The sequence below is a fragment of the Phalacrocorax carbo genome, chromosome 1 (genome assembly GCF_963921805.1).
Source record: "Phalacrocorax carbo chromosome 1, bPhaCar2.1, whole genome shotgun sequence".
Lineage (NCBI taxonomy): Eukaryota > Metazoa > Chordata > Aves > Suliformes > Phalacrocoracidae > Phalacrocorax > Phalacrocorax carbo.
The window spans coordinates 116,240,514-116,255,889 of NC_087513.1; the positions used below are offsets into that span (position 1 = coordinate 116,240,514).

General features: G+C 47.8%; 2 protein-coding genes across 6 annotated transcripts in view; one reads left to right on the forward strand and one right to left on the reverse strand.

The window, feature by feature from the left end:
- ITSN1 (intersectin 1) overlaps window positions 1-9,292 on the forward strand; it is a 153,508-nt gene extending 144,216 nt beyond the window's left edge. For all 5 annotated transcript variants that reach the window (XM_064471109.1, XM_064471099.1, XM_064471092.1 and 2 more), the window contains one exon: window positions 860-9,292. In XM_064471109.1, the coding sequence (XP_064327179.1) occupies window positions 860-1,008 (149 nt within the window). In that variant the 3' untranslated portion in view covers window positions 1,009-9,292. The remainder of the gene's footprint in view (window positions 1-859) is intronic.
- A 1,910-nt stretch (window positions 9,293-11,202) lies between these two features.
- On the reverse strand, window positions 11,203-14,905 carry ATP5PO (ATP synthase peripheral stalk subunit OSCP). The gene is made up of 7 exons (XM_064471233.1): window positions 14,767-14,905; window positions 14,515-14,565; window positions 14,141-14,251; window positions 13,614-13,743; window positions 13,386-13,498; window positions 11,687-11,773; window positions 11,203-11,382 (listed from the first exon to the last, which is right to left on the reverse strand). Exons 1-7 carry the CDS (start codon window positions 14,794-14,796, stop codon window positions 11,269-11,271), a joined length of 636 nt encoding a protein of 211 aa, XP_064327303.1. The 5' UTR covers window positions 14,797-14,905; the 3' UTR covers window positions 11,203-11,268.
- Between the last annotated feature and the right edge of the window lie 471 nt (window positions 14,906-15,376).

Consider the following 15,376-nt stretch of genomic DNA (forward strand, 5'->3'; position numbering starts at 1 on the left):
CTGCTGAGGTGAATCAGAGAATGGTTTGGGATGGAAGGGACCTTGAAAGACCATCCAGTTCCAACCCCGGTATTGAACCCTTTGCATATTGGGAGCCTACTCAGCCTTGCTCCCCGGTGGAGTCATGCTGGTATCAGAGCAAAAAGAATCAAGCGCTCTCGTTTTTTGGGGGCTTCCTTTCTTGTGCAACTTGATAACAGGTAAAGTTTGGTTTGCAATTCTGCTATCTTTAAAAGACTCTGGATGCTGTTTGCAAATGGATAGATTAATGCAGGAGAAAGAGAAATGTCTTCAAGTTCCTGTAATATGCAATAACGGTGGCAGAAGTGAACCCAGGATGCCTAACCCATTCTTATTTCATAACCTGGGATAAACATATAGAGCACTGAAGAGTGTGTTTTGGAATCATAAGTATTTGGGTAGGACTGTCATTCATGTGGCCAACGCCAGTTGGCCCACTGACCTCACTGCTAGTGTGATGCAGTGCTTGGCTCTGTCATCTCCAGAGGGCTTCACACTCAGTTTGAACTGTGCAGCAGCCTTTGGCCTTTTTTTCTAACATATCACAAAATAAATAAGCTGCTGAAGCAAGGCAGTCGTGAGTTACATAGCGGGTTTTTCTGCTTGTGGGACCATTTACTTTTAATGCTGCTGCTGTCTAATATGGTCTAGCTGAAATCCTCTTCTGTGCAGATTGGCACCCTTTGGCCTTCCACTGCAAAAATATAGTTGAACTGAAGACTTGTTTTCTCCTTTTGTTGCGTGTAGATGGAAGCTTAGTTCCTTCTTCAAATTAGCATTTTATTGCAATGTAAAACAGTTGCGTCATTTCTGGGCATGCTGTCTTTTTGCATTTCAGACTTTTTGGGCAGAACAGAGATCCGTGTGGCAGACATTAAGAAGGATCAGGGTTCAAAGGGACCAGTTACAAAGTGTCTCCTTCTGCATGAAGTCCCAACAGGAGAGATAGTCGTCCGACTAGACCTGCAATTGTTCGATGAGCCTTAGAAGGAAAGGCACTGATGTATTATTCTGGTCTGAGTTCACTGCAATAGGTGCCTGCAGAAGCAAAATCCTTATTGGCGTGGTATGAAACTACTGCTTGCCCTTCACACGTAAGAGGGTTATCAAAGCAAACAGGAGCATCTTTGTGCCTTGATAATTCTCACTGAAAAACGAATCCCAATTTAGTGAGGAGATCTCTCTCGATTCCTCTATGTGGAACTTGAGGTTAGTTTCCTGGGTTTATGAAGTAACCTAGTTGTTCGTTGTGCTCCAGCCTGAAAGGCTGGCAAACCACATAGGTTGCTGTGCTCGCTCCAGTTACCCTACACTTTAATTTACATGAAGAAGGCAATGTTGGTACGTTTTGGAGGCTTTCTGCAGGGTTTTCCCCCTTAAGGAATTCTGTGCCTGTTGCTCAGCAAAGTAGCGTGTAAATGTAATGTGAATGGAAGGAGCAGTTATGCAGGAAGAAGATCTCTGAAGATCTTCATGGTGGTACTGAAAAGACTTAGAAAATAAATAGTCTATATCTATAAACAGAGAAGATTCTATTAACATACCACTTCATGAATTATGTTGCCCCTGAAAATAAATTATGTACAGGCCTTCTGCACAGAGATGAATTGCACTCCAGAAAGTCTGCCCACTCGGTACTTTTGGAAGTTGTTGTTTTCTATAGGACTGTAGTGTTCGAACAGTAAACAGAGGCTTAAAGATAGAGCCCTGCTGAATGTTGCGCTATACCACTTCGATACTACTGTACTACTGCTGCTTGACTGTGTGACCGCAGATGAACGATCTGTCACCTGCAGCGGGGAAGAAAAAAAAAAAATCATGGCTGTAGCTCAGGAAGCTAATTTGTACCCCGCAGAGCCCAGTTTGCAAAGCAATCAGTGGTGACCCGTTATTAAATTGTACCGTGCCTAACTGTGTTTAACATCGTGTTACTGAATTCAGGGCAGCAGCGTACTGTAGCCGATGAAGGTGTTTGTGGCGAGCCGGGGTGGTCACCGTTTTGGTGGCAGCAGCGCCGGATGCGACCAGAAACAGAGTGCATGCGGTGGTGCAGAGTGGGTAACCCCAAAGTAAAAGCCTTGTCATCCGGGGGAATGCCAGGGCTTATAGATCCGTTTAACTCCACAAATACGCACGTATAGGCCCACATCCAGAAAACTTTCCCTGTTTGGCAAAGCGCCCAGCTTTAAGCGTGCACTTACGTCTTGTTTCCCTTAAGCACATGCGTAAGTGCTTTGCTGAGTCTGGGCCCGAGAGACAATAGGCCCCTAAGAGGAAAATTCCTCTTTGTTCTGCTCGGATTCATTTTGTTCGTGACCTATCATGCATACACTGGTATTTTTGTAAGGACTTTATTTCCGAATGGGAGGTGTCAGCCTGTTTCATTAGCATGTGAACGTTCTTGTGGAGCCTGTTGTTAGGTTTTGGTGTTCCTTGCATGTCCTTTCAGTACTGGTTTCCACCTTTCCTGTATAGGCGGTGTTCTCTAGCACTACAAGTCTTATCGATTTCCATTAGGAAATTAGGATATATTCATAACAGATAGGTAGATGCAGTATGGTAATAAGTGTAAACTGTGCTGGGAATTGTCTGTGTATTATAATTTCCTACAAGACCACTGTAATGTTTCAAGCAATGGGAAAAAAAAAATGTATGTTGGAGGGACGACAAAGTTTACATTTCATACTTTTCAGAATCGCTTTATTATTTATTTATTGAAGATAGTGTAGAATTTTGTATCAGAAATTACAGACATACTTATGTATTTTTTGAAACAAAACAGAGATACACACTTTAGTTAGAAACTTTCAACTGACCACATTTTAGAGGGAGTGTAACTTCCTAGGCATGCATTTGTTTACCACTAACTGGCTGAAAACACAATTAAGAGAACGTTGAGTTTCTATTTTTCAATGTTGTTAAGAAAATTGTTTCAATTAAAATATGTAAATAGTACTAAACCCATGCTTTCCTAATTCCATATTAATACATTTTATTAAATATAATGTATATGAAATACACATTGTTGTGGTAGGATAAAAAAAGTGATAAAATCTATTAATGGAGTAACATTAAATGTCATTGTCTAACCTTTTATTGCTGTCCTAATTTTACTCAGTAGCTGTAAATATGGTGAACATTCATTTCAGCGCTTAAAAAGTAGCATCACTTTTTTATGGTGTCATTTCACCAGCATGAATTACAGTAACAACTAAATAGACAAACAGGACAAAAAAAGACCGTGGGTGTAACGCAGAAATCCTGGCCAGCTTTTTCAAGGGAGCCTCAAGGAGCTGCACCTTCCCCTGAGGCTCAAGGGGTGTGGGAAGCGGGGGACCCGTAGCTGCAGGGGCTCCTCTCAGATTGCCACCCTTGTCATGGGCATGTACGACGGCACCATTTTGGGGAACCGTAAAAGAGCTACTGAGCACCGTCCCAACCACCATCACTTGTGATTTCCCACTTACCCTCGATGCACAGCAATGTTTAACTCCATTAATGTCAACAGGAGTTATGCAAACATGATGACGATGAAAGGCTGGGGTTTGGCTCTCAGATACCTAATGAATCCCTTGTAATCAGTCTGATCCTAAGGAGGAGGCTTGTCCTAATCCCTGTGCATCCAGGACAGAACATACACCCTTAGAGCCAGCTGGCTGTGCATCGGGACATCGCTGCTTTCTCACTTGCTTGCCCTCAGTGCTCTGTAGCGCCGAGGCCTGTGCTATTTGCATTTGAGGCATGATTGGCACCGCTGGCTTCCCAAATGACTGCTTTCACCAGCGTTAGCCAAAGGTTCTTAGAAACCCATTGACTCCTGCCTGGTTTTCCCCGATCAGGAATGCCACAGCCTTGCATGTCGCTTTGCATTAACTCCATGGCTGCGTGGGCTATGGGTTTCTGCTTTTCTGCCTACTGTAGCTGCATATACCTCCTGCTCATCCAGGACTTCACACTGTAAAAGCTATAGGCTTTTACTGAAGAAGGAGACTCAATAGCTGTAGCCCTACTAGTACTTTCATAGAGAAAACTGCAAGCTCTCGTAGGCTTGTTTCAATACCACCTGTGTTTGGAAGAGTTTGGGGAAGAGGGAGGCACGCAGCAGCAGCAACACCTAGGAAATTACGTGTCTCTTCGTGTATTTAGAAAGCCAGCTGGCATTACCACGACATATGGAGGCCGAGCCATCCTCTTACGAGTGCCACGAGCTGGCTGTTAGGCCAAACGCTGCTAGTCTGCGCTACCAGTATTCAGTACCTGTATTTATGTAGACCCTATTTTTCGGACACTGGTTATTGATCTCTGAATATCTTTGCAAAACAGCATACCTTAGCTCACAGGTCCCTTTCCAGCCTCATCGAGATGGGTGTAAACTTTTCCTAATGTTACGCAAAACAACCACAACAAAATCAAAGCCCAGATAATACCTGATCGTGTTTTGGATTGAAAGAGCAAATCCATGCAGATAAAACGTGGAGATTGTAAACCTGTATATTGTGGAGTTATGGGACAGGCTGTCAGCATTTGCTTTGGTAAAATTAATCCTGGTAGAGAGAAGGAGTACAAGGTCTCTCTGTTATTCATCCTTAACATGAGGCAGTGGTGAGATTGAACCGGTACCTGGGCCATGGGGACTGGCTCTCAAGATGGGGTTTCATTTCTACCTTTTAGCAGCCTCTACTTTATGGGAGCCGACCATTTGTTTAGAAGGAATTTGTCAAACTCCTTGGCTGGCAATCAAGCCTTTCTAAAAATAGTACTGTGACTTTTTAATGCATCCACTGCCTTTATTGAAACAGTGGTCTTGCATTGGATGAACTGGGAGTAAAAAAAAAAACCCTAAGAGAAGGAGCAAAATCTGCAGCACTGAGAAAACATGCAATGGAAAGAGTTGCACAACTGGTTTGCTTTCTGAGCTGTAATTCAGGGAATTGTGTTCTTCTCTTGTACATTTATTTTAACAAGGGGAGTGGTATTTCTTCCTAGTGCTTTCTTGGCTTTGAGTCTTTTAGTAGAACTGAGTTAATGGGTCAGAAACTGGAAGGGAACAATGCCGCTTTTAGAAGTTATTATTAACATGACTTGAAAAATCGGGGTACCTGGGGATGGACAGAATGTCAACATTGTTGTGGCTGCAGACAGGACAGGATACCTCAGAGAAAGGAAAGAATCTTTTTGTCTTTTTTCATTTTTTTTTGGGGGGGTGTGTTAGTTTAAAATCAGATTCACAGCAGAACGTCAATTAACCCAGACCCCAAGCATCCATAACAATAGTAATAATAATAACAACAGTGATTCATTACACACCATGTGTTTGTCCCCAGACTGGGAGAACCACAGTGGATTCAGTGCAGCTCTGTATTTATGCAGGAGTTTGCATGCACTTTTTTTATAGAAGTGGAGCTTTTCAGCTTTTTTTAACAGCCCTTATACTCACCTTTCCAGGAATTACCTTCTGAGATATTCCTCTGAGGTGCTTAGGCACTGTGCTGTTTCAAGATGCTTTCACGAGGACTTCATGGGCTTATAAACATTGCTGTCAGGCTCTTTGCTTTCCTGGTGCCATCCAGGCAGCTCTCACGACCATCCAGGAGGCACAGAGGTACGTGCCCTTTCTATACAGGGAATCAGCTGCACCAGCATCAATGTGCTGGTTTTCTGTTTCTCAAAGGACTGGTTTCCCTGGGCTGTAGCTGCATGAGGCATTTGCCAGTAATGCCATTACACACCAGCAAGGGTGGCTGGCCTTTCACCCATATCCCTCCCCATTTGGGACCTTCCCATCATGGCTCTGACTGCAGTAAGAATCAGCCTGGTCTTGCTGATCTGCCTTGAGAGTGTGTTCTCCCTGTGGACAGGAGTCGAGATGCCGCTCAGGGAAACCACCTGAGCTCATTTTCTTCTGCACTTGGTCAGATGTAGCTGGAAGTCATTATGTCCGGGGCAGGTTTAGCTCTCCCCTTTCCGAGGTCCACGCCATCCTTCCCAGCAGTGCCAGGCTGGGAGCTGCCCCTGCCCACACTGCAAGCCTGCAGCCTCCGGTTCATTGCCGGTAGGGTTGAGGCTCACATCTGAGATCTCCCAAGTCCCCTCCTGGCTGCAATTCTTTTCCCCACCCACTAAGCCCGTTGGTTCCCTGCAAGCCAAACACCGGCTGCCTTGCATGAATGAATGCAGTGGGTGACTGGAAAAGACATCTCACTGCCTTGCACCATTGTGGATTTTCTTCTGTGTGCATCTTGTGAGTAAACTGGTGCTTCTGTCCTGTAATTAAGTCCTTTGGAAAGCATCCCTCTTCCCTTCCCTTTAACCCTCCTGCTGATGCTCAGCTCTGTGAAACAGCGCTGTTTTAGGGATTCCTTTCCAGGCTTCTCCCTGACAGCTCATCTGGCAGCTGACATCTCTGCTGCAGCCCTCCAGCCGCTGGCTCAATGCAGTGCTTCAGCACTTTAAGTCCTGCCCCAATTCAGCGTGAAGGCATAAGTAACGCCAGCCGGGTGCCTACATGCTTTGCTGGGGGCGCGTGGAGGAATTCAAAAGGCTTCGACAATGTAAAGCCTACATTACAAGCCTGGTTTTAAGCTCTGTAAGGATTGAGAGATTGCAACAGAGCACCAAACAAATAGTCAAGATTGAGATAAAATACCAAAGTAGTTTATAGTCTTTGCAGCTGGATCTGTTTTCTTCCTTCTCTTCCTGAAAGTGGCTTTAGCAACTAAACAGAATTGTATTTACTGGGCAAATCATAACTTATATACTTAGAACTTGCAACACATTTAGAAGCACTGTAAATGAAAAAAAATACTAGGCCGACCTGGCCTCAGAAATACCAAGTACCGTACCAAGTTCAGTGCTGGCAGAAAGCCAGCCTGGAGAGCCCTGAGAGGTTGCACACAGCCGGAGGGTTGACTTGGGCACCTTGAAAGTCAGAGCATGTTGCTGAGCTGACACTAAGCCAAATGACTGATAAATTACAGAACTTTTTTCTAGATGCACTTAATTATGATATATTTTCTCAACATGAGTTTTTATGAGGGAACTTTTTAAATGTTCATTTTAAAATTTTTTTACCCTTTAAAAATAAATTGCTTTTTGTTACATGCAAGTAGGGTTGGGGGGGGAAACCATTGTGGATAATGCAGTTTTTGTAATATTATTAAATACATTTTCAAGACTGAGATGTGACAAGTCCAGGCTTTTACAAAACAGTGGTGTCTATTTTCATACTGCTCTGTTCACCACTGTGATAGTCCAGTTTGTTCAACTCTAGCAGTCAAAAGCCCTTGAAACACAGAAAAGCTGGGAATCGGGTTAGATCACCTTTGCTTTGAGGGGTTTGCTCTGTACATACGTTCCACATGTATCCTGGCGGTTAGCCCAAACACTCTTGGCCTACGTGCATATGAATGTATCTATAGTTAAATACCTGCTTTTATATATGTATGTGTGATTATTTGTATATATAATATAAAAACACAGCTATGTTGTCATTGTCCAATACTGAGCAAATCTAACAGAAAAGCATTTATAGGCACCCAGTTTTATTTGTTCATTTAAGTATTTTAAAATAAGGACAGTCCTTGGGAAATTATTTTTCTGTACATAGGAGAATATATTTAGGACCTAATGTAAAAGAATAAAGAACTGCAGTAAGAATATGTTAAACTAGCCTAGTCACTTGATATAGCTGTCAAAGCTCTGTAGCGACCATAGGTTAATTCCTTGTGCTGCTTGTAAAGCTGCAGAAGTGTCGCTAACCCTGGATTTAGCAGTCAGTTCTGGGATCTCAGTGTGTCACGCAAGCGAAGGGAGCTGGTGCTTCGTCTGAGCCCCCTCGTCAAACCCCCCAGGCATCAGCTCCTGCCCACCGCAGTGCGCGCAGGTGAAGGCTGGGATGCAGGAACATAGCGGGAAAAGGGAAGAAATAGGGGGCAGAGCTAAAAAAGAACTTGGTGAGCAGCAGGATCTCTGTGTCATGCCCCCCCACCAAACCGTGGGTGGGTGTCCATCGGGTGATGGATTGGAAGGGAAATCCATGGTGGCTGCTCCATGGTATGACCCCTTCTTGCCAGGAGGAAGAGGGAAGGTTGGATGCAGAGGACCCTAGCACTGGTCTGGGTGTTTGGCCAACACGCTGCCTCTGCTCTCACTCCCTCTCACCACGTCCCACCACGTCTTTCAGGCTCTCCGAGGTTTGCACCACCACGCTCGCCCCGGTATGGGCTGCTTTTGGGGTGACTGGGCAGCACCACCTGAAAGGTCCTGCTGGTGTGGAGGGGCCTGCGCTGCCCCTCCTGCATCCCACCGAGGCAAGGCCCATCACGAGCCACCGCAGATGGCGCATGCTCCCCCCCCACAGTGAGGCCAGACAACCCCACTCCCCTGGGGAAAAGGCAAAGCCACCCGCCGCGGGGCAGGGTTTCCCCAGGGAGGCTTCAGCTTTGCTCACAGCCTGTGCAGAATTACCCTATTCCAGCCCTCAAGTTGCTGAAAAGGAATTTTGATTCTGACAGCCCTTGCAGCCAGTGTAATGGGCACTTTCTGCTTCCTGCTGGGGGAAAAAAAAAAAAACCAAGACAGCTGTAGTATTTTTTCCAATGTTAATACTTAGAATTGGGGAATCCTCCTCCCTGCTGGTGGTGGTGTTACTTTTTAGTGCACTTTTTGCTGCCAAACAATTGGTATAAATTAGTTTTCTTTTTTTTTTCTTTTCCTTAAAAAAGTAATTATTGTACTATCTGTAGTATTCACATGATCCTAAAAATTACAGTGGCATTTATAAAGTAACTGTTATGTGTATATCTTAAGTTCTGGCCGAATAAGAAAAAAAGTTTTGGTTTTTTTTTTCCAGAGGAAATTGAATTAATTAGTATTATTCATTTACATCATGTCTAACTGTTCTACAGGAAAACATTCATACTGTGAAATTGGTTTCTTTTGGTTTTTTTAAAGCATTCATAATAGGTATAATGAATAATAACAAATCAGACACCACTGTTTCTCATAAGACAATTTCAACTGTACTTTGGTTGCTGTGAATGTGTCGTTTCCTCAGCCGCTCTCCGTTAAATAATTCTCTTTACAGACACAGTCCGAATAAAGCAAAAGTCCTTAAAATGTGTTTACCTGTTTGAGGAATTGTGCCGCTTCCCGAGCTGCAGTCACTGAGGTGGGAACTGCTGATAAGGTTTTAGGCTGTGCGATTTGTTCGGCACAGATGAGACTGTAGTTGCGCAAGTGAAATTATGCAAGAATAAATCCAGGTTTTTTAAAAGTTTACCTGCGTACTGTTACATTCTTGAGAAGCGCTGAAGAAGCGATGCCGTGTCTGACACATTAAATAAATCTTCAGGTGAGTATTTTTGACGAAAGTCAAGGGGAATTACCAGCATTTAATGCCTGACACACGGCACTTTTCACCTCTGTAACCCCTTGTTGGCATTTTTTTCAGATCTGAAAATTGAGAGTTGACCAAATCTGTAGTAAGAAGGCAAAAAAAGCAATTATCAAAAAACAATAATTGAAAAACCACCCGTCCAAAAAAAACAACCACAGGCACTTGCTTCCTAGGCCAGGTGCCATTACTCTGTGTGCCTTACGACACGGGGCAGGCCCTGCTCTGTGGCCAGACACTCGCAGCTTGCCAGTGACCGCCTGCGGCCTGGCTGCCCAAGAATATGGAAACTCCCACTCTGGTCTCTCCCCTAGTTTTTGTTAATAATTACAGAACGAGCCCAGCTGCCCTGAGGGCAATACCCTCGGTGTCCTGTTGAGCAGCGGGTCTGTTTATCTCGCTTGGCACCCACTAACACCCGCACCTCGAGGTCTTTCACAGCTGTTTGGGGCTGTAGCCGAAGCACCCTGCTGTGATGGTCTGCAAATCGCAGCCGCTGTAGCGATAGGTGAGACGGGACTTGTCAGGACACCAGGCCATGTGAATCTGGCTGAGCAGGGCCGGCGTCTCCCCTGCACAGTGCTGAGCTCTGGAAAGCCGCGTGGCTGCCGTTACAGTTCCAGGAGCTGCACCAGGAGCAGAAAGTGGGGTGTCAGGAGGCCCCTTTGCACCACTCGCTGCCCCACTGCCCCTCCCCCAGGGCTGCAGGCCTCTGGCAGCCCCTCTGCCCTGCCTCTGACTGAGCCTAGCCTCCTGGGGGCACCCCCAAGCGCTGCCTGCCCTCATCACCCACCCCAGAAGCTTAAGCTCTCCCTTCTCTTCCCCAGCATGAGCCCCCCCTGCTGCTCCCACCACCTCCAGAACCACCCCTTCATTCTGCTTCTGGGCTTCCTTGGCCGATTCCACCCACCGCTCCCCTGCCCTCAGGAGGGCTGGCAAGAAGCCAGGCACAGCCTCTTCCTCTCCTGCAACCCCCTCCAGGCAGGGCATACAGCCAGCAGCCTTGGGGGGGAAACGTACTTCCAGTATGGAGTACTTAACTCAGACATCAGTTCTTGACCAAAAGCCAACAGGGACAAACGGGCACTTCACGCTCCTTCACAAGCCTGTTGAAGAGTATCTAAATGTAAAACAGAGGCACAGCACTTCAAGACAGAGAACAGTTATAAATTTGTGCCCAGATGTTAACGGGGAAGCACATGCAGCCAGCCACAACACTGCCATAGCACTCCTTAGCTGTGAACCCGTCCCATCCCAAATACTTTTGTGCAGAGTTTTGAGTTAGAGACACCCTAGCCCTCTAACTAGCAAGCTTTCAGAGGGTAATTTTAGTTTAAGGCATATACAAACTCTCTCCAGCGCTACAGACGTGGAAGTAAACTGGGCCTGATACAGCCATTGCTGGAGGGAACATGCCGATGACACACCATTTCAACAGCCACTGTCACTTTCGCGGGAGAATCTACCAGTTGCGCTTCCAACGTTTGCACCTTCCACATGCTGAAACAGCCCGAGCGGCAGCAGGGCTATCGCGCCGCCATCGCACCACCGGCCCGACAACAGCCCTAGCAAAAGGCTGCCAGAACCCCAGCAGCAGTGGCCCGTTTAACAGCTCCTAGAGCATTACTCTCCACTTCCTCCAGAGCAACGGTCCCCTGCGGTCAGGGTGAGATACATTTTCAAGCTGTGTCAAGAAATGTTCAGCGAGGGCTAAGTGAAACTCACTGCAGCTTCACCACCTCTCTCCCTCAGTGCTGTGTCTAAATCAAAATACTTCACAACGTCTATTCCAGAAGAAATTATTTTATTGTTTCCATCTGACAGGTTTCATAGTGAATGACAAGGACGGCTTGCTAGACAGTCTCTCTCATGATTTTGGTGAGTTTCTGGATCTTTGACTTTGTTGACATGTCCACATACTTCTCCCCGATATTGACAATCATGCCACCAAGGATTGACGGATCAGTCTAAAGAAGAAATATTGAACAGAAATCCTATTAGCAAGAACCTGTTAGCCTAGTACCCAATTTTTACACTAGTAAAAAAAAAAAAAAAGCTTTTAAAAGAGCCTTTTTTTAAGATAACTTTGCAGTCACTGTATTCCCAAGTTAAGATTTTGGTAATTAAAGCATCATCGGATCTACAAGAAAGCACAGAACCATGCAATATAGCAACTCCATTCAGTAAAATTATTTTCTAAAGATCAGAGAGGCAGAATCCCAGCTTAACATGAACTTGATGAAATTTATTTACAAATCAAAAAATCCAGACCTTGGTCTCCAGCTTTAAGACCTCTCCCTTAGCCAAGAATCCATTCAGAGCACTTTTCAGCTCAGTAAGGCTGGCGTCATCCAAGGGCTGAAAAATACAAGCCGAAGACAAAGAAAAGGAAGGACTTGAAATCATTCAAGCAATATAACAAGAACCCAAGTTTTCTATTCAGATTCTTCTGAAGACAAACGCTTCCACCAGGAAGGCAGATTAAGCAGCCTTCCTGAGCGGGAATAACAAAAAAACAGCACAGAAACAGCCGTCGTTTTGTGCGCTCCTCATTTCATGAAACATTGTGTTATTTGTGTACGCATTCCCAGCAAAAGTTCCATGCTGACATCTTCAGGTGGCAAGCGTCAGGAATCCGTACTTGCCAAAGCAAGCACTTGATGGAAACCTTGAGATCTGCCTCGCAGCAGCGGGTGTTCAGGCTGCACAAGGAAAGATTAATTTTGCTGCTTCTAACACTTAAGACCGTCGGCTTGAGAAGCACGGTTTCATGCGCAGCACTGGGCAGTGACGGAGGACACTGGTGGTGAGCCCCCAGCCCTGCTGCAGGCTTGCAGAATGCTCCTGGCTAAGTCCGCCTCTCTTCATCGCCGCAGAAGAACCCTGCACCCCTGTGGGAGAGACACTGTGAATTTGTCCTTGCTATCCCTACGAGTCACTCGGATACCGCTGAGATAGAAACAAACGGGACTTCAATGAGAAGCAGTGGTTCTGCATTACTGGCAATTTAAATCATTCCTATTTAATAGCCAACAGTTTGAGAACCAAAAGAAATTAACAACCACCGCACATAGGGGGGGAAAAAAAGCAGCAGGAAAGTAACCGTACCTATGAAATATTTAGGAAAATCTGTGGGAAGGTTTGTCCACGCTTGTGTGCCCACATGTCGCTGAAGGCTACCAACTAGACTGCCGATCTGCACTCATGGCCTACAGGGAGCCAGTCAACATGAAGTGGATCACTCTCTCCATTCTAGGTAGGTAGTTCACTGCAGCCCCACCCAAGGGCTACAGATTTACATTACGTACCTAGCTGACCAGCCTCCTGCTGGAACAGAGCTGGGCACAGATCCATGAATGAAGAAATTACTGAAGTGCCAGAACCACTGTGCCTCCAGCCTGACATTTACAGCTCATGGAGACATCACCTTCCCTCTCACCTTCCTGAGCACCAGCCAGGCTTGCCTGTCTGCTACTTTTGCAGAAGTCTTCCTACAGTTTCAGAGTCAGCTGCTTGTCCTGATTACTTCGGGTGGTGAATTAGGTAGTGGCTCCCTGTGAAGCACAGCACCAAGCACCACAGGCATTCTCTGTCCTGTCAGGGATCTGCCTTGCTCTAGCTAATACCTCGTCTTAGTTCCGACCTGATCCGTACAATCCTAATGACAGAAAAAGAGCAGGGGCAGTCGCATCTGCAGAGCAGACTGACTTTTATCAGCCACTGGGTTCACATGTAGGAAGGAAAGATGTTACATGTTAAACTGAAATGGGAGGAACAAGTGTAATCTTTGATGAATAATTGTTGGATATCAAAAATCTATTTGCAGAAAAACTTTCATCTTGGTAGAGGCGAGATATTTCCTCACTACTCAGGTAGCAAGTACTTACACTACAGAGAGCAAAATTAAGCTAAAGAACTTTGCCGTTTATACCGCTACCTGTTAGGCTTGATCTAGAGGTTCTTAACTCACCTGTGCAGTGGTGACTGTGCACAGCACTTCTCCTCGGTATGCACTCATGATCTTCCCAAATGCAGAAACAATGTCTGGAGTGTAACGCAACCGACCGTTTTCAGCAAGCAAATCTACAAGAGGTAGATGTTTTGAAGAGGTTTAAAGCACCCACTAGAAGCAGATTTGTTTAGCTACCAGTAAAAATAAGTAGCCCTGGATGTCCTTCAGAAGTCAAATGTTACTCACTCATCAGGTTGACAGTAATAGGGGACATCTTCTCTTTTGCTAATGCATCATTCACAGCTTTTTGTTTAACTGCACTCTTGGTATGAGGGTTCATAACAACACTGGATAGCTTGGGGTCCTTCAAAAGAGTCTAAGAGGATATGCAAACAACACGATAAAGACCAGGAGTTTTCCAGGCATCACAAGGGCTACCTGGACTACCCAAAGCAGGCAACATAGTCATTCACTGAGCAAAAATAAAGGGGTCAGAAGGAGATGGGGAGTGAAATGGTAGCTCCAGGTCTAGCTCATTTACAGTATGTTTCTTGTAGAGCTGATGCTCCTCTTGCCTCACCTATCGCTTCCAAGTGGGTTAACACTGGGGGCGCAGGGCAGCCAGCAGGCACACCAGGCCATCCGTGAGTGGGCGTCCCGCAGTGTGGGAAAGCTGTGCCCACCTCCCTCCTAACAAGCAGCCGTAGGGGAACCCCACCACCACCAGCCCCCTTTGCGAGCTCAAGCTGAACGCGGGCTGGCGAATACCTTACCGACACTCGGCTCAACTCCTTCTCTACCTGGTCCAGCTTCTTCTGCTTGGTGGCGGCGGAGTACAGGGCGGTGGCGTAGCGACCCTCCAGCCCGTACACCTGTATGGGGGGCTGGGGGCGACAGAGTGGGCAGGTGCTGCGGGCGGCCCCGACCCGGGGAGCCGGCGGCTGCCCGCCCCGGCGGCGACACCCCTACACACCCCCCGGGGCAACGACACCCCCGCACCCCTCCCCGGGGCAGTGACACCCCCGCACCCCTCCCCGGGGCAGTGACACCCCCGCACCCCTCCCCGGGGCAACGACACCGCTACATAACCCCGCCCAGGCGGCCCAACCGGTGACACCCCCACGCACCCCCACCCCGCTCCCCTCACCTTGACCAGCTTGGAGACCGGCCTCGCCGCCGACGTGCTCAGCTGCCGCACCTACGGGGCGCAGAATAGCCGGCGTCGGCAGAATGCCTGGCGCCTCAGGGTCCGGGGGGGGGGGGGGGGGCGACAGGGGAGGGAAGAAGTTTCGAGACCCCGAGCGAGCGTAAGAGGTGGGTGAGGGCACACGCGTGACATGCCGTTTCCTTCCCGCCCCCCAATACCCCGAAGGGCCGCCGCTCCCCCCGCAGACTTCACCTTGAGGGAAAGGCCCGCAACCGCCGCCATCTTCCCGGCCGCCGCTGGAGGTCACGGCGGAGCCCGCTCCCTAGGGCGACGCGAGGCGAGGCGCGGCGCAGGCGCAGCAGCCGCCGCCGTCACCGCCCTTTCCTGCCGCGGGGCGCGCCGGGAACAGTAGTTCGCCAGGGCGACGCGCCTTCCCGCCGCTGGGAGCTGTAGTTCATTAGGGTGGCTCCCGCCTCCCCTCACACCCGCCCTCCCGAGGGGTGCGGGCTGCAGCGCAGCGGTGCTCCTCCCGCGCGAAGCTGGCGCTTGGCACACGGGGGAAGGAAATGCGGGTTGGGTGCCGTGCCTGCAGCGTCCCTGCCCCGCACGGGCTGGAGCTCGTGCGACGCCCGCCTTCACCCCTCCCCCCGCTGCCCCTTCTCACACTGTGGTGCTGAAGGTGGCTTTCCTCGGGCGGAGTCTGGCGGTGCGGGTGTGTGGAGGGGAGCGGAGTGACCAGGGCCATGGTTGACCTTGGGTGCCTCACCCCGCCTGTGGCTGTCCTGCACAGGCGGCGTTACACCCGGCCTCTCGGCGGGCCCTGCATGTGTTGGTGGCTTTGCAGGCAGAGAGGCCAGAGCGG

What these genes read in the sequence shown, in the direction of transcription:
- ATP5PO (XM_064471233.1), bottom strand. Translation starts at nt 14,796, where the DNA reads ATGGCGGCGGTTGCGGGCCTTTCCCTCAAG. An exon ending in CGGTCTCCAAGCTGGTCAAG is followed by an intron (nt 14,252 to 14,514) that starts GTGAGGGGAGCG and finishes TGTCGCCCCCAG; the next exon opens with CCCCCCATACAGGTGTACGG. An exon ending in TCTTAAAGCTGGAGACCAAG is followed by an intron (nt 11,383 to 11,686) that starts GTCTGGATTTTT and finishes TTTCTTCTTTAG; the next exon opens with ACTGATCCGTCAATCCTTGG.